Source organism: Rattus rattus, chromosome 11, assembly GCF_011064425.1.
Source record: "Rattus rattus isolate New Zealand chromosome 11, Rrattus_CSIRO_v1, whole genome shotgun sequence".
Lineage (NCBI taxonomy): Eukaryota > Metazoa > Chordata > Mammalia > Rodentia > Muridae > Rattus > Rattus rattus.
Genome location: NC_046164.1, coordinates 78,251,778 through 78,271,271, shown reverse-complemented (window position 1 = coordinate 78,271,271; position 19,494 = coordinate 78,251,778). Strand labels below are relative to the sequence as shown.

General features: G+C 42.3%; 1 protein-coding gene across 1 annotated transcript in view; it reads right to left on the bottom strand.

Annotated features, from left to right (window-relative positions):
* Positions 1-19,494, bottom strand: part of Abca13 (ATP binding cassette subfamily A member 13) — a 564,237-nt gene that overhangs the window by 525,556 nt on the left and 19,187 nt on the right. Inside the window, exons 2-3 of the mRNA XM_032916398.1 lie at positions 17,529-17,622; positions 11,311-11,434 (exon numbers count right to left, since the gene is read on the bottom strand). Coding sequence (XP_032772289.1) covers positions 11,311-11,434; positions 17,529-17,622 — 218 coding nt within the window. The remainder of the gene's footprint in view (positions 1-11,310; positions 11,435-17,528; positions 17,623-19,494) is intronic.

The following is a 19,494-nucleotide window of genomic DNA, read 5'->3' as shown; positions in this document are numbered from 1 at the left end:
GTGGCCCAGCAGAGCAGAGGACTTGACATTTCAAACAAGAGAAACTCTAAGGCAGAAGAGACTGGGATATATGAAATAAGCCCAAAATCAATGAGGCACTTTAAGAAATTAGGTCTTATGGCTCAAGCTTAATTCTGCTTCATTCAATATTCTGAACTCCAAGGCAGCTGTGGTAATGGTGGCATATACAGCTTTTCAGAAAGTTCACCCATAGGCTCTCTGTGGAAATACCATCTCTGAGTCGTTCTGAAAATTCCAAATAGAAACAAGCATGCAAGGGTGTTCCCACCTCACAGACACTGGTTAGGGGCATTGAACAATGAGATTTTAATCAGAACAATAGGGTCTCAGGCTTCTATCGCTGTGCTGAAACACCATGGCCATAAGCACGTTTAGAAGAAAAGGGTTTGTTTCATATTACATCTCCAAGTAACAGTCCATCACTGAGGAGGGGTGTCAAGGCAAGAACTCAGGCAGGGCAGAAAAATGGAGGCAGGAACTAAATGTAAACACTGAAGGCCACTGCTCAATAGCTTGCTCCTTGTGGTTTGCCCAACCTTCATTCTTACAGCTCCAGAATCACTAGCCCAGAAGTGGCACAGCCTACAGTGAAGTGAGCTGCCCCCCAACACACACACACACACAAAAACATCTATCACTAAAGAAAATGCACTACAGACTTGCCTATAGGACAGTCTTTTTTTTTTTTTAACTTCATTTCTTATTTACATTTCGAAAGTGTTAGTTTCGGGCAAACATCCCCTAATCCTCCCCTCCCCTCCTATATGGGTGTTCCCCTCCCCATCCTCCCCCCATTGCCACCCTCCCCCCAACAATCACGTTCACTGAGGGTTCAGTCTTAGCAGGACCAAGTTTCCCCTTCCACTGGTGCTCTTACTAGGATATTCATTGCTACCTATGAGGTCAGAGTCCAGGGTCAGTCCATGTATAGTCTTTAGGTAGTGGCTAAGTCCCTGGAAGCTCTGGTTGCTTGGCATTGTTGTTCATAAAGGGTCTCGAGCTCCTTCAAGCTCTTCCAGTTCTTTCTCTGATTCCTTCAACGGGGGTCCCGTTCTCAGTTCAGTGTTTTGCTGCTGGCATTCGCCTCTGTATTTGCTGTATTCTGGCTGTGTCTCTCAGGAGCGATCTACATCCGGCTCCTGTCGGCCTGCACTTCTTTGCTTCATCCATCTTGTCTAATTGGATGGCTGTATATGTATGGGCCACATGTGGGGCAGGCTCTGAATGGGTGTTCCTTCTGTGTCTGTTTTAATCTTTGCCTCTCTATTCCCTGCCAAGGGTATTCTTGTTCCCTTTTAAAGAAGGAGTGAAACATTCACATTTTGATCATCCGTCTTGAGTTTCATTTGTTCTAGGCATCTAGGGTAATTCAAGCATTTGGGCTAATAGCCACTTATCAATGAGTGCATACCATGTGTTTTTTCTGTGATTGGGTTAGCTCACTCAGGATGATATTTTCCAGTTCCAACCATTTGCCTACAATTTTCATAAAGTCAATGTTTTTGATAGCTGAGTAAAATTCCATTGTGTAGATGTACCACATTTTCTGTATCCATTCCTCTGTTGAAGGGCATCTGGGTTCTTTCCAGCTTCTGGCTATTATAAATAAGGCTGCTATGAACATAGTGGAGCACGTGTCTTTTTTATATGTTGGGGTATCTTTTGGGTATATGCCCAAGAGAGGTATAGCTGGATCCTCAGGCAGTTCAATGTCCAATTTTCTGAGGAACCTCCAGACTGATTTCCAGAATGGTTGTACCAGTCTGCAATCCCACCAACAATGGAGGAGTGTTCCTCTTTCTCCACATCCTATAGGACAGTCTTACTGGAAGCATTTTCTCAACTATGGTTTCTCCACAATTAAGTCCAGCTTGTTTCAAGTTGACATAAAACTAGGCAGAGCAACTAGCCTCTTGTCATCTCATCACTACTCCACTAGAACCCTTCCTTTCTCATTTGTCCCCAGTCTGTCATGATAACATTAAAATTGCAGGATAAACGTTACAACTTTTAAAAGGCCCACATTCTTAGGGAAAAAAACTAAAACACTTTGAAATGTTGTTTCTTTAAAGCATCCAAAGTCTCTTGCAAAGTTCAAAGCTTCTCGAAAACACCCAAAGCTCTCTAAAATATCCAAAATCTCTCTAAAACTTCAAAGACTCCAAAAGTTCAAAGTCATTCAACAGCAGGCTTCAGTAATATCAGGATAAGTTAAATACATTCTTATTTCAAGAGGGAAGAAGACCTAGGCAAAACCAACTCCAACAGTGTAAAGCTCATTGTCAGACATCTGGGATTGATTCAGAAACTCCCGAGTTCCTTCAAATGCCTTGGAACAGCATTCACAGCACACAGAGCTTGTTTTCTAGGATCAGACTAGTTCCATTCCATGCTGGCTATTGTCAGTGGCAGTCGTCCCATGCTCCTGGCATCTACAAAACGTTGGGGCTTCCTCTGTAGTTGGGCTGTATCTTTTCCCTTATCCACTCCTGTGTGTCAGGGACTCTAATCCTGCCACATTGTGTCAAGCCTCAAGTTCTCTCCATTGACCCCTTCAATCAAGGTTTCCACTGGGGCTGGGGCTTCATGCCATGACCCATTCATGCCCTCAATTCCCTTAACACCAGATAACTATTACACTGCCAAGTTTGACCGCCAACAGGAGATACAATGTGGCTGCCTCTGGAACATATCTTCAGAGTGCTAACTCTGAGAAAACACTTCCCAGAAGATTCCAAATGTCCTAGCAAAACAAATGTTTCATTTGAATAGATCTTATACCTTTCAGTTCTTCATCTCTAGCTGAAAAGACAGCACAGACTCTTAAGACAAACTATGTAACCAGCACTGATAGGACCTTTGCCTCCCTCTGAAGCTTTATAACCCAGACCTCCACTGAGGTCTTGCACCTGCTCTAAGCATTATCATCTAAGTTACCACAATGGCTCATTAAACTTAGAGCACTCAATGGCTTCTCCAGATCAAACTCCCTGTCTTAGTCAGGGTTTGTATTCTTGCAGCAAAACATCATGACCAAGAAGCAAATTGGGGAGGAAAGAGTTTATTCAGTTCACACTTCCATATTGCTGTTCATCACCAAAGGAAGTCAGGATAGGAACTCACACAGGGCAGGAACTTGGAGGCAGGAGCTGATGCAGAGGCCATAGAGGGATGTTACTTACTGGCTTGCTTCCCCTGGCTTGCTCAGCTTGCTTTCTTATAGAAGCCAGGACTACCAGCTCAGGGATGGCACCACCCACAATGGGCTGGGCCCTCCCCCCTTGATCACTAATTGAGAAAATGCCTTGCAGCTGGATCTCATGGAGGCATTTCCTCAGGGGAGGCTCCTTTGTGATAAAACTCCAGCTTATATCAAGTTGACACACAAAACCAGCCAGTACACCCCCCAAAACATGGTCAGGTCTATCACAGAAATACCTCACAAATATGCTGCCAACTGCTACCTTATCTAGGGTTCCTATTGCTGTGATAAAATGCCATGATCATAAGCAAGTTTGAGAGGATGGAACTGATTTCATGTTACAATTCCACTCCCACCTATGAAGGCTGCTTTGAATGAAGCAAGATTCAGCTACTCATGAAAAAAGCTGGATCCTGGGCCATCAGAGAATCTTCAAAAGTAGACAGGACAAAACTTGCTGCAGACAGCAGCAGAGAAAGCAGCAGAGGGGGAATGATAGTGTAGAGGTTAAAAATACTTCAAACTGGAAAAACATACAGGGGTGGTCATGGTATATGAATAATTAAAATAAATGAAACTATTTAAGATTTCTGTTTTTAAGATTACATGTCTATGCAGAGGTAGGGGTGTGTACACATACACACACACACACACACAATGTGCAGATGCCCTCAGAGACCAGAAGAGGGAATCTGCTCTCATGGAGATGAAGTTGTGTCCTTCCCAACTGAAGTGAGTGCTGGGAACTGAATTGGCATCCTCTGCAAAAGCAGGACATGGCTTCAGCCACTGAGCCAGTTCTCCAGCCCAATTCTTTTCTTCTTAGTAGGAGTAGCTTTTTAAAGCAGAAATTGAGAGCGAATGTGTAAAGTAGGTGGGGCTCAAGGAAAGTTATGCAGGACAGAGCAAAAGAACATGTTGGCTGGGTTAACTTCACCCCGCCTCTTAACGATGATTGGCAGTGGGAGAGATCAAATGTGCAGAATATATGAACATCATAGAACATTTCAAATGTGCTTATTCACTTTATCTTAAACTAGGAGCAGTTCTCCACCCCACCCCACCCCCAAAACAAAACAAAACAAAAAACACTCTATGGGAATTACCTGCTGTCACTAATGATTGTGGGTTTGCCCTGAAATCCTCTTATTGAAGCAGAGGCAAGCTCCCTCCAAAGCCAGGAATGAGGAAGCTGATTTTCATACTCACGCTCCCATATCAGAAAGTACCTGGAGGTTCTGCCCAAGGTAAGCTTCCCCCAGGTGATTAGCAAGATCCTGGTCATTCATGCAGCAAATTAACCATGGCGATATCTAAGTAGTTTTGAAATGAAAACGTGTTTTCAGGTATTTGTAAACCAAGATATTCAGAAGGGAGTTGCTAAGGGTTTTTGTGGCTGTTGTTTGGCTGTCCTTTGCTGCTATTTTGGTTTGGTTTGATTTGGTTTGGTTCGATTTGGTTTGGAGTTTGTTTTTTCTTTGAACTTCAGCAGAATTCATACTTGAAGCATGAACATAGATTGGCAATCCCGGCAGGGCAGGTCTGGAAAAGAGGCTCCCCTCAAAGCTGCCTTCCCACCAGAGCTCTTCCCTCACCACTTGTACTGTTCCTTCTGTTGTCATCTTGCATTTCCCACATCTCTAAGTTGACCCTGCTCAATCCCAAAAAGGCATTTTAGTCTCAGTTCTTAAAAGCTTAGTAATGCTGGAGATGTTTACAACAGACTATGGTTTCGAGGATGTGAGATAAGCACAGTATCGACTTTATAATCCCCAAGTTTCTGCAAACTAGAGTGTGAGTGCTAAAATGGAGGAGCACACAGACAAAAAAGTAAGTAAGTAAATAAATAAATAAATCTAGTTATTTCTTGGGGTGGTGTGGAGGGGAAGTCTACCAGACCAACACCAATACTTCTACAAATAGTCCATAAAATTAAAAAAAAGAAAGAAAAGAATACTGCCAATCTCACAGTAAGTTAATTTTATCCTGATTATCAAAACCAGATAAAAACACAACAAAAATAAAAAAAATTATTGGCCAATTTCCTGGAAAAAACATAGACAATGAAATTTTCAACAATACAAATTGCAAACCAATTTCAAAAATATATCAAAAATCATCATGATCAAGTTGGCTTTACTTTAGAGATACAGGTTCAATATGTGTAAATCAACACAACCCAATCACATATACTCAGAAATCACATGATCTTAATATATAAAAGACCTTTGATAAAATTCACTATCTCTTCATGATAAAAGTCCTGAAGAAACCGTGAAGAGAAGGAGCATATTTCAGTATTTAATGGCTGGGTAGAGAGACAAAGACAGGACTCCTGGCCAAGGGGCTGAGGAAGGAGCAGGAAGAGAGAGAGCTCCATGCCAGGAAAGGAGGAGAAGCCACACCTGAGACGTGCTGGAAAGACAACATAGCCATCACGTAGGTGCTGGGGAACTCAGCCAGAGAGGGCTGCAGGTCTGGGTCTGGGGCAGCCAAGATGGAATATAGGTTTAGTAAGTAATTAGTAAGTAATAACTCAGGAATATCAGAGGGGAGTATATTAGCCATGTGGAGGTTTCAAAGTGGCCCAGTCTTATTGAGCTGTTTAAGGCATATTAAAATATAAGTGTGTGTGTGTGTGTGTTGTGTGTGTGTGTGTGTGTGTGTGTTTCAATTGAGAACCAGAACATTGGGGGGTACACACACACACACACACACACACAACACACACACACACACACACACACACACACATCACATAATTCAGTATTGTAATAATGAGAGAAATGAAAGCATTTCCTCTAAATTCAGGATTCAGAACTTAAAATGGTGTGTGTGTGTGTGTGGGGGTGTGTATCCTTACTTGCAAATGATATGTGTGTTTCTAAGCTCTGCCCAACAATTACCTGGCAACAGAACCAGAACATTCTGTCCTTCTCTGGCCTCTACTCCCTTCTTAACTCCCTTTCTCATGTCCCAAAATAAACGCTATTCTGCACTACACCAGTCCTATGGCTGGTACCCACTGAGGCACCCCTCCCCCCTCACCATACTGTGCTCTGTAAAACATATCCTTGGCTTTTGTAAAAAACACAACAATGCAATTCTCAAAAAAGACCCCACTGTTACTGTTATGAATATTTGCAACAAAGTTGCCAGCTACAAAGTTAACATACTAAATTAGTAGCGTTTCTATGTAACAATGACAAAGATACTGAGGAGGAAATAAGGTAAACAAGGCCATTTTCAGATGCTGTAAAAATACCTTACAATTACCCAAACCAAAAAACCAAAAGAATTCTACAATGAAAACTTTAAAAACACTCTCAGCAGGTTTCTGCCTGCGCCTAGAATTGACCCAGTCCCACAGCTCTCTGTACTAAGATCTTGCTGGAAGAGAGCCAGTCTCCAGAACTGCTGACACACAGGCTTACAGGAGAGTCAAGTCACTGTCAGAGACAGCAAGACCAGCTAACACCAGAGATAAACAAATGACAAGAGGCAAGTGCAAGAACCTAATCAACAAAAGCCAAGGCTGCTTGGCATCATCAGAACCCAGTTCCCTACCACAGCAAGCCCCAGATACGCCAAGACACCAGAAAAGCAAGATTTTGATTTAAAATCACAGCTCATGATGATGTCAGAGGACTTTAAGAAGGACATAAATAATTCCCTTAAAGAAATACAGGGCAACACAAGTAAACAGGTAGAAGACCTTAAAGAGGAAACAAAAAAAAATCTCTTAAAGAATTACAGGAAAACATAACCAAACAAGTGAAGGAATTGAACAAAACCATCCAACAATCTAAAAATGGAAATAGAAACAATAAAAAAAAATCACAGAGGGAGACAACCCTAGAGATAGAAAACCTAAGAAAGAGATCAGGAGTCATAGATGCAAGCATCGCCAACAGAATACAAGAGATAGAAGAGAGAATATCAGGGACAGAAGATACCGTAGAACACATTGACATAACAGTCAAAGAAAACACAAAATGCAAAAAGCTCCTAATGCAAAATATGCAGGAAATCCAGGACACAGTGAAAAGAGCAAACCTAAGGATAACAGATAATAAGGTATAGAAGAGAATGAATATTCCCAACTTACAGGACCAGTAAATATCTTCAACAAAATTATAGAAGAAAACTTCCCTAACCTAAAGAAAGAAATTCCTGTAAATATACAAGAAGCCTACAGACCTCCAAATAGATTGGAGCAGAAAAGAAATTCCTCCTGTCACATAATAGTCAAAGCACCAAATGCACAAAACAAAGAAAGAATATTAAAACAGTAAGGGGAAAAAGGTCAAGCAGCATATAAAGTCAGACTATAAGAATTACACCAGACTTCTCACCAGAGACTATGAAAGCCAAAAGATCCTGGGCAGATGTCATACAGACCCTAAGAGAACACAAATGCCAGTCCAGGCTACTATATCCAGCAAAACTCTTAATCGCCATAGATGGAAAAACCAAAATATTACATGACAGAACCAAATTTACAAAATATCTTTCCACAAATCCAACCCTACAAAAAAATAATAGATTAAAAAACTGCAACACAAGGAAGGAAACTACCCCCTAGAAAAAGCAAAAAAGTAATCTTCTTTCAACTAATCCAAAAGAAGATAGCCACACAAACATAATTCCACCTCTAACAACAAAAATAACAGGAAACAACAATTGTTGGTACCTTGACATCCCTCAATATCTCTCAACATCAATGGACTCAATTCCCCAATAAAAAGACAGAGACTAAAAGACTGCATACATAAAGAGGACCCAACATTTTGCTGCATACAGAAAATAAACCTCAGTGACAAAGACAGACACTACCTCAGAATAAAACTCTGGAAAACAATTTTGCAAGCAAATAGTCCAAAGAAACAAGCAGGAATGGGGGAGTGGTCAGGGAGAGTGAACACCCCAATTGAAGGGGGAGGGGGATGGGATGCTTATGGAAGGGAAACTGGGAAAAGGAATAACATTTGAAATGTAAATAAAAATTATCCAATAGTAAAAAACCACTCTCAGAAGAAGGTAAAGAAGGCATTAGAATGTGGAAAAATCTCTCACATTCATGGATATTGACTGCTGTGGGAGAAAAAGAATTCTTAGTCATTGTTGGTAAGAGTGTAAATTGGCGTGGCCATTATGGAAACCAGTGTAGACGTTTCTCAAAGAAAAGGTCCTAAGCACAGACCCAAAACACAATGGATTTCTGTTTATTCCTGCTCTATTCAAAAAAAAATCAAGGAAACAGAATAAGCCTAGATGTTCATAAACAGATGAATGGGTAAGGCAAACATGGGCCATACGCCATATAGAATTTCATTCACCCATACAGAAAAAATCAAATTATGAAATTTGTAGAATGATCTGGAAAATATACTAAAGGTGGTAACTCAAGCTCTGAAAGACAGGCATCACACCTTCTTTATGTTTTTATTTTTAAATGTCTGTGCGCTTCTAGAGCAGCGGGTGTGGAGAGATGCTATGAGATAAGAAAAGGCCCCACAGAGGTAGGAAGAGGGCTTTAGGGGCAGGAGGATGAGAAAACACTCATAGAGCTGAAGTAGAAAGGGGAACAGTGGGTGGTGCGAGAGTTTAAATGGGGAAGGAGAGACAAAGGATATCATGGGATGGAGGAAGGTCAATCCAAAGTAATCATGCAAGAGTATGCCATAAGGAAAACTGTCACCTTGTAAGCTAATTAGAGAATAAAACAAAATATAACAAAAATGTTTTATATCTAGGAGTCGTAGAATACACCCTCTTAGCATTCACTGGGAGGCAGGGGGATCATGATCTGGAGTCCAGCATGGGCTGCATAGCAAGACCCTGTCTCAGCATAAACAAAACAAGATCTACTGAGATAGCTTAGAGGTCAGGCGATTTGCTGCCAGGCCTAATGAACTGAGTTCAACCCTTGGTACCCACACAGTAGAAAGAAAGAATCAATTGCCCCAGATTTTCCTTTAACATCTGTATATACCATCTCTCTCTCTCTCTCTCTCTCTCTCTCTCTCTCTCTCTCTCTCTCTCTCTCTCTCTCTTTTCTCTCTCCCTCTCTCTCTCTCTCACACACACACACCTACACACAGAATAAGAGAGACAGAGACAAAGAGACAGAAACAGAGACACAGAGAAAGTGAAAGAAACAGAGAGAGTGTTAATGTTGAAATTTTAAATATTATAACAGGATGTATGATATTATATATCCACTCCACTAAGAACTTATTACGACCCCCTCCACTCTAAAGCTTGAGTCCTTGTCCTGACTGTGTCACAACCTTCTGTATTTTGTCTTTCAATTCACCATAATTAACCCAGCTGGGAGGTACACCCTGGTCACAAAGAACTTAAGTTTTTCATTGAATTACCAATTAAGAAGGTACAACAACCAGACCACATCATTTGCTTGGCTACGAAAATATATTCTTTCCAATTCTACATTATCTTGACTTTCTATTCTGAGTAGGGCACCCCAGGAGACCTGAAATGAGGGTGACGATAACTCTCCTATCCCAGGGCTTCCCTGGGAGTCCTAGATCTTCATTCTTTTATTCTGCACATGTGTGAGAGGGAAATGAGATCATGGGGCATTTCAGGATTATTATTTATACAACTTCAAAAGTTCCCCTTTATTTTTACACACCTATCTCAGAAAAGCAAGCACCTGCAATGGTCTCAATGTTTGCATCTTTGTCTGTGACTTCATGCGGATCGCTAGCTCCTAAGATGAAATTAGGACATGGGGAAGAGAGTGGGTCCTGAGGGAGGAGACTTGGTAACCAGGATTGGAAACATTTCTTGCACATTCCACCATCCGATGACACAAGTAGAAGGCATTTTATATGAGCAACATATCCTTACCAAACACTGCTACGCCGTTCAGTATTAAATTCCCTGGTAGCCAGAATGCAAGAAATCAATGTGTACTCTTTATGTGTTTTTCGCAAAATTATCCAGTTTAGGATATTTTGTTATATAAACAGCACCATATTATAATTATTTTACCCATTATGTCTAAAATTATTTTGAAGCATTCTGTTTAAAGTAGAAAGATGGGGATGGAAAACTGGCTCAGCAGTTAAGAGCATTTGTTCTTCTTTCAGAAGACTTGAGTCTGGTTCCCAGAACCTACATGGTGGCCCACAACCATCTGTAAGTCCAGTTCCAGGGGATCCAACACCCTCTTCCAGCCTCTTTTGGTTCAAGGCGCATGAACAGTGCATATGTATACATTTAGACAACACATACACATAAGATTTAAAAATCCAAGGTCAAAAGATGAACAACTTCAGTTTTAATATCCGCTTTGTTTAAAATCTTTGACTATTTAATTTCAACAAGCATAAACTCACCTCCCCATCATGCAATCTGATAGTTCAAAACATGACTATCTATCAAACAGTCATTCTTCCATTCTTTATTCCACCTGAGAAAAGTTCCCACATCATTGGATTCTCCCAGTTAAACCTCTTAATTTTAAGTCTTGTCACTTGAGCCTATCCCTCCTTTGTCTCTTGATTAGCAATACCAAATAAGGTCATGGGCTATCTTGGCGTAACTCAGCATTGTAAGAAACCAAGAAGCCAGTAAAGCCATTGAGCATCTGAGGGGTGTTAGTGCAGAAAGGAAAATAGTGCCTGGCTGTTCTTTCTTCTGACCAAAACCTGGCACAAGACCTTAATCAACTTGTAGCACGGTAAGAACCCCTAGCAGGTAGCCCCCAAACCAGTCATTTTCCAACTACACCCAAATGAAAACCTAAGCAAGTAATTTTGAAATCAGAGCTTAACAACAGGAAATCATTAAGTGCAAATAAAATTTCCTCATCAACATTTCACGTGCTATGAGTCTTGAAACACAGTGGACATCAGTAGAAGTGACTTATGTGAATCTGAACAATAAAAGAAATTTGTTTTTAACTCTGAATTCTAGGTCCCTAACACATTCTAGATCACTAAGTGTGAATTTAAAAAAAAAAAAAAAAAGCGTATGACATTATAGAAGTTGGGGGAAGGGGGCAGCATACGAAACCATCCTAGGAGTTCTAAGAAGGAAGTTTGTATTTCTCATACCGAAAACGGTGATCCATGGAACTCTCAAAGCTGATGTTTCTACATCGTGAGCCAGTGTTACAAAGAAGTCCTTGAACAAAAGGAAGAACACCCCGGCTGGGCAGATCCCGGGCTTGCAAGTAACCTGGTCACAAACACAAGGAGGGAATTAGTGCCGACAACTACTGTCCAAAGTAGAGTGCTGCATACCATGACCCGGGCTCCCTGTCTAACTGTATATAATAAATATGCTGAGCTTCTGTCTGGGGCAACTGCTTCTCCATCCAGGAGCCCAGCATACCAGAACCCAACTTTTCTGTGTCCATGTGTTTGTCCTTTCTTTATTCCCTTGCTGTCCCAGTTAGGTCAGTCCTGGAGCCATGCAGGATACAGAAGATGGTGCCCAAACAGGGCCACAAACAGTAGACACACTGGCTATGGGGAACTCTCACTGATTAGAAAAAGGGGGAATGCTCGTATGAGAAGCACACAAATAAAGCAAAGAAAGAATCAAGGGTAACAGAAGGAATAAACGAATGGAAGGGAGAACATTTCAACATATGCAGCTGAGAGGACTCTAGAGATAGGCAGTTACATGCTAATAGAATCTATAGGTAGGCAGTTATATGTTAAAAGATAGGATCTAAAGATATCTGTATTTACAGAGAGATTCTTGTAACAGTGAAATTGAGAAAGAGTTTTATGTTGGTGGTTTGGATATTTGGTGAAGCCTTGGAATGGGGTGGAGACTTCATAAGTTCTTGGGCTGCATTATGGATTGTGACTTTGGTTTTCGGGGAAAGAGGAAATTAATTTGGCAACTTGAGAAAATAGATACTAGGAAAAATGATGGGTGAGTGCATGACTGAGTTTCCTCCTGTATACACTGATGAGTTCTTCCATTTTGGGGAGCATTTCTCTAACCATCTGAAGTACCTCTGGGCTCCACCCATTCATCCGTTCAGCACAAGTTATAGCCCTGTATCTTGGACAGGATTTAACATGTCTCATAGGTTATGGATGCTTGAGTAGCTATAATTGGGAAATAATGATAGCATGGATGTGGCCTGATTACATTGGCACATCCTAGAAAAGTAAAAAAGGGTTATGACCAGGTTATTTCTCCCCCTAATCACACACAAAAAAATTATCTTTACCTAGCTGGAGCCGCCGACCCTAAGCTTGCTAAGGCATTCCTTTTGCTTTTGTTGGGCATAGCAGCTGGTAGGATCCTTCTTGTGGTCTGGGGTCAAGCACTGCAGAGAAATATCCCTGCACTAACCATGAAGATTTACCCTAAACATCTAAGAAACAAGAAAGAGGGGAAAGTAGGGAGCAAGTAATGTCCTGAATGAATGAGTATTGCTTGACATGGATACAGCCATGTCAAGAAACCCAGTGACTCAGCTCCATGGAAGTAGCTGACAGACAGATGGCAAAGCCTTTTGGATGTGGATATTGAAAGGCTCCACCATAGCTTTCCCCCTGGAGGTTTATGGTACAGAGACTACGTCCCTACAGACCCTCTTCCATTGTGATTAGCTAAGCCTGCTTCCTTGTTCAGGTGTTTATAATAACCACACTTCCTAATGTATGAAATAACCCTGTCTACAACATTTGGCTGTGTTTTAGAACCTTGCCTTCTGAACATCTGTATGCAATAAACTTCATCCCTATTCTACTGCACGTAATGAAATGCTGTACTTTGAGTGTGATATAGCTTCTCCCTTGGAGAGCCCAGAGAGCCTAATTCCAAATTTGCTGCATCTGTGTGTAGTATTTCTTCACCCCTTGCTATCCCTACTCATGGTTCCAGGATCCAAGCCATGCAAGGACACAACAGAATATCTGTCCTACAAGTCTACACTCCATTATGTTATAGTGTTTACCTTGTTATTAACCTAAAATATATCTGAGGAACTACTCAAGGAGTATAAAACCCTTTTATACTTTGCACTCCCTCCCAGACATGATGTAACTCTCACTTCATTTATCTTCCCTGTCATGTGGTAGTCACTCTTCTGTTACGTAGCCAAGCCTTTTGGCACAGCCCTCTATAAAACAACCATGAGTAGGAAAAACAAAATGAATGTTTTTTTAAGTTGAGGTAAAAGCTTTCAGACAGAAGCCAACTTGTATTCTTAAACATTTATGTGAAATTTCTAAATGTCACGCAGAACAAAAACACTTTCCTATATCAAATAATATCAAAACTTTTCAGAAATCTGGCATGGTGATACACACTTTTAATCCTGCACTGGGGAAGCAGAAGCAGACAGATCTCTGAAATGTGAGGCCAGCCTTATCTACATAGTGGGTTTCAGGGCAGCCAGGGCTACATAAACAGACTAAGTCTCAGAAGGAGAAAAAAAAGGAGAAAGAGAAGAAGGAGAAGGAAAAGAAGAAGACAACTGAGACAAGGAAGAGGAAGTGAATAAAGGCATGGAGGGAGGGTGGAAAGGGAAACAAGGAAGGGCGGGAGGGGGAACAAGGAAGGAAAGAAGGAAGAAAAGAAAGGGAGGGAGGGAGAAAGGGAGGGAGGGAGGGAGGGAGGAAGGAAGGAAGGAAGGAAGGAAGGAAGGAAGGAGGGAGGAAGGAAGGAAGGAGAGGGAAAATATTTCAGGAAAAGTAGTCCTATAATGAGCCGACATCTTAATCAATAAAGTGTTGGCAAAACACGCCTCAACCCCCTTTCTTTGCCTGAGTGGGTGAGGTGTGAAGAAAATGACAACAGCAAACAACTGGGAAGCTCCTGATCTGTGTGCTGTGGCTCCCAGATCATTCATAAAGTCCAGGGAACAGCCTTCCCCCAGTATCTACTTCTTCATTCGAACTTGAAGACCCACTATGCTGAGAATTTAGCACAATGTTTTTCACACAGAAGACATTCTCTAAATATTTGATGACTTAATGAGTAAACGAACAAGGATGAGTGAATGGGTAATTGAAAAAAAAATAAATGTTTGACGCTTAAGAGAAGGTGAAATTCTTAGCAAACAAAAGACATGAGGTCCTAGAGAAATCTGGAGTAATAAACCAGTCATTAAAGACGCATTTCTCTAGATGGTTCCATACCTCTTCTAAGGAATGCACCCATAATAGAGGCTACACCAGTGGGTGTTTGGTGGATCAGAGTTTGAGTGGACTTGTTCTCATATGGAGACCCGTATGACACTTCTCTCACTGTGTCATATCTCATTCTACTAGGCCATCCTGCTAGAATGTTCTTTAAAGGAATAAAAGACCCTAGATACATATTTGTTGAATGAATAAATAAAATATTAAAAATTCCTGAAAATATTTTCAGCGCTTCATAACTGAAATTACAATACCTACCTTCATCATTTTCTGTAATACCCAATGCTGTCCTCATAAGCACAAAGGAGTCATTAGACCCATTGCCTTTTCAATATGCAAAACCTAAATATTACTGACAAGCTCTTACAGATAAACATTTAATAATCATTTTTCCATGGGCAGCTGGTAAAATTAAACAAACCACACATTTCAAGCAACATAGTCAGAATAAAACAGTGTCACCATTTCTCAAGAGGTACGGCTACTGGGCTGTCAAATCCAACAGACAAAATTCCCTGACTGACCATGCTTCTGGAGAAGTGGACATTATTGTGAGTTTATTAGTGAATGTCCTTCATCACAGTCTCTACCTCTAACATCCTCATCCCTGTCATGCCCTGTGGTGTCTCCTTTACCTCTGCTTCTAGTTCCTTCTAAATGAATAAAGGTTTATCCATCCAAGCCCAGATCATTTCAGCTTGGGTGAAAGGATAAATCTATTTGCTAGATTGAGCAAACATCTATGAATGCCATTTTTTTTTTTTTTTTTTTTTTTTTTCTTTTTTTTTTTTTTTTATTAACTTGAGTATTTCTTATGTACATTTCGAGTGTTATTCCCTTTCCCGGTTTCCGGGCAAACATCCCCTTCCCTCCCCCCCTTCCTTATGGGTGTTCCCCTCCCCACCCTCCCCCCATTGCCGCCCCCCCCCCCCGACAGTCTAGTTCACTGGGTGGTTCAGTCTTAGCAGGTCCCATGGCTTCCCCTTCCACTGGTGCTCTTACTAGGATATTCATTGCTACCTATGAGGTCAGAGTCCAGGGTCAGTCCATGTATAGTCTTTAGGTAGTGGCTTAGTCCCTGGAAGCTCTGGTTGCTTGGCATTGTTGTACATATGGGGTCTCAAGCCCCTTCAAGCTCTTCCAGTTCATTCTCTGATTCCTTCAGGGGTCCCGTTCTCAGTTCAGTGGTTTGCTGCTGGCATTCGCCTCTGTATTTGCTGTATTCTGGCTGTGTCTCTCAGGGCGATCTACATCCAGCTCCTGTCCGGTCTGCACTTCTTTGCTTCATCCATCTTGTCTAATTGGGTGGCTCTATATGTATGGGCCACATGTGAGGCAGGCTCTGAATGGGTGTTCCTTCAGTCTCTGTTTTAATCTTTGCCTCTCTCTTCCCTGCCAAGGGTATTCTTGTTCCCCTTTTAAAGAAGGAGTGAAGCCTTCACATTTTGATCATCCGTCTTGAGTTTCATTTGTTCTAGGCAACTAGGGTAATTCAAGCATTTGTGCTAATAGCCACTTATCAGTGAGTGCATACCATGTATGTCTTTCTGTGATTGGGTTAGCTCACTCAGGATGATATTTTCCAGGTCCAACCATTTGCCTGAATTTCATAAACCGTTGTTTTTGATAGCTGAGTAATATTCCATTGTGTAGATGTACCACATTTTCTGTATCCATTCCTCTGTTGAAGGGCATCTGGGTTCTTTCAGCTTCTGGCTATTATAAATAAGGAATGAACATAGTGGAGCACGTGTCTTTTTTGTATGTTGGGGCATCTTTTGGGTATATGCCCAAGAGAGGTATAGCTGGATCCTCAGGCAGTTCAATGTCCAATTTTCTGAGAAACCTCCAGACTGATTTCCAGAATGGTTGTACCAGTCTGCAACCCCACCAACAATGGAGGAGTGTTCCTCTTTCTCCGCATCCTCGACAGCATTTGCTGTCACCTGAGTTTTTGATCTTAGCCATTCTCACTGGTGTGAGGTGAAATCTCAGGGTTGTTTTGATTTGCATTTCCCTGATGACTAAAGATGTTGAACATTTCTTTAGGTGTTTCTCAGCCATTCGGCATTCTTCAGCTGTGAATTCTTTGTTTAGCTCTGAACCCCATTTTTAAAATTTGTCTCCCTCCTTGGTCTAACTTTTGAGTTCTTTCTATGAATGCCATTCTTAAGCAGTGAAGAAACCTAAGTTGCCTCTTCCTGGCACATTCCTCAATTATATCACTGTTGTCTTAATAGAACCCTCGTCATCTACCACACTGAGAATCCAGTGTCAATAAACAACAGAGAAAAGTGAAGTTGGTTTTCCTTCAGACATTGGCAAATTGCCAACTTTCCATGGCGAAGTGACTATTAAATTGTATTTAAACCAGAGACCAGAGAGGTGACACTCTCAGGACTCATTGGGAATGACCTTAACCAAAATGCCCAATATTGGGGAAAAGGAACTCAAAGAGTCCACCTCCAATAGATAGACAAGGTCTCACATGGGGAGGACTGAGGGTTACTAACCGACAGTCAAAATTCCTGACGTAGAATTGTTCCTGTTTAAAAGAACTGCAGGGACAAACATGGAGAAGAGACTGAGGGAGAGGAGATCCAATGACTGACCCAACTCGGGATCCATCTCATGGAGCGGGGAGGACCAAGACCACTATTACTGATGTTATGATGTGCTTACAGACAGGAGCCTGGCATGGCTGTCCCCTGAGAGGCCCTACCAGCAACTGACTGAGACAGAAGCAGAAACTTAACACCCAACCACTGGACTGAAGTCAGGGACCTCTATGGTTGAATTAGGGGAAGGATTGAAGAAGCTGAAAGGAGAGCGACCCCAGTAGGAGGATCAACAGTCTCAACCCCAGGGAGCTCCCAGAGACTGAGCCACCAACCAGGAGCATACACGACCAGTCAGAGGCCCCTGGCACATATGTAACAGAGGTCTGCCTCGTCTGGTGTCAGTGAGAAAAGCTGCACTTAATCCTCGAGAGACTTGAGGCTCCAGGGAAGGGGGAGGCCTGATGGGGGAAGCACCCTCTCAGAGGGAAGGGGGAGGAGGAACAGGAAGAGGAACTGTAGGAGGAGGGAATTGGGGGAGGGCAATGACTGGAATTTAAATAAATAAAATAATAATTTTTGAAAAAAAATCATGAAACTTACAATTCTCTCTGTGTCTGGGGGGTTCTTGAAAACGAAGCACTGTCAGAATCATAAACAGGATGCATGGCCAGAAGAACTCAGCCAGGGAGAGGACCTGGAAAATACAAAAGACAATGTGCTGTGCCATAAACACTATAATAATCCCACCATTTGAAGGATGGGAGGCAGCCGGGTCATGCTACGTTCATAGAAAGTCACTGCTGCCCCTATCTGCGTTGTGAGCATGCCTGTCAGAAACATGGATGAACACAGTGTCAGAATGTATTGAGTAAAAACACGCTCACAAGGTACAATGGTTTCATTGACAACAATGTGGCCCCCATCCCACCTTCCTTGGTAGCTGGCCAAGGCAAACACAGGTTCTTTTATTCCAATCCAAATTTCCAAAATTAATATTGGATCACACATTACACATCGTGCAGTAAATATATCTCTATGCATATTACAGAGTGGCCACAGAAGAGCTCTAAGTCCCAACCAAGTCTAAAGAATTTCAAAGAGGCTTGAGGTAGACTAGGGATAGGGAAGGGTAGGGATGTGTGCCTGAGGTCCTCACTGCAGCTGCTCCTGTGAGGCAGACTGCAGAGTCAAAGCTGAGCCATAATAGTGCAAGGTAAAGGATATTGGAGGCTATAGAAAGAAGAGACAAGACTGGGTCCTGACAGATGAGCCAGTAGAGAGACAGAAGACTACTATAGAAGGTCACATGAGCATCAGGGTTGAAGCATGCTGAAGACCCTAGAACAGTCGGAACAGTTGGAAGTTCTCTACCTATAGCTCTCTCTCTCTCTCTCTCTCTCTCTCTCTCTCTCTCTCTCTCTCTCTCTCTCTCTCTCTCTTCTTTCTTCTTTCTCTCTCTCTCTCTCGTAGATGCAATGAACTCTATTGATAGTATTCAAGACAGTAGGGAAGGCTCCCTAGTCCCCTCCTGTTATGGAGGTCTGGGATGGAAATTGTGAAGAAGGTGCTCAGTGTTGGGGGCCGAGTTGGGATGAGTACTCCTCAGCAACTGAGAGCCTCTCTCTTGCTCTCAGTATCCTTGCTGGGGTGGGGAAGGTGGTCCATGGTTTCTTACTCCTTGGAGGCCATGGAGGCCATGAGTTCCACCACCCCTATTGCTGTAGACAATTCACTGTATTCATTGTCATACCAGGAAATGAGCTTTACAAAGTTGTCATTGAGTGCAATGCCAGCCCCAGCATCAAAGGTGGGGGCTGCTGTTGAAGTTTCAGGAGACAACCTGGTCCGCAGTGTAGCCCAGGGTGCCCTTTAGTGAGTCCTCAGATACCTGCTTCACCACCTTCTTTTTTTTTTTTTTTAAACATTTATTTATTTATTTATTTATTATGTATACATCATACAGCTTTCTGTCTCAATGTTTGCACTTGCAGGCCAGAAGAGGGCACCAGACCTGATTATAGATGGTTGTGAGCCACCATGTGGTTGCTGGGAATTGAACTCAGAACCTCTGGAAGAGCAGACAGTGCTCTTAACCACTGAGCCATCTCTCCAGCCCCACTTCACCACCTTCTTGATGTCATCATACTTGGCAGGTTTCTCCAGGAGGCATGTCAGATCCACAATGGATACACAGAAGGCCATGCCAGTGAGCTTCCCATTCAACTCTGAGATGACCTTGCCCACAGCCTTGGCAGTACCAGTGGATACAGGCATGATGTTCTGGGCTGCCCCACGGCCATCACACCACAGCTTTCCAGAGGGGCCATCCACAGTCTTCTGAGTGGCTGTGATGGCATGGACTATGGTCATGAGCCCTGCCACAATGCCAGAGTTGTCATGGATGACCTTGGCCAGGGAGGCTAAACAGTTGATGGTGCAAGATGCATTGCTGACAGTCTTGAGTGTGTTGTCATATTTCACTATTGAGTGAGTTGCCATATTTCTCGAGGTTCACACCCATCACAACATGGGGGCATTGGCCAAGGGGACAGAGATGATGACCCTT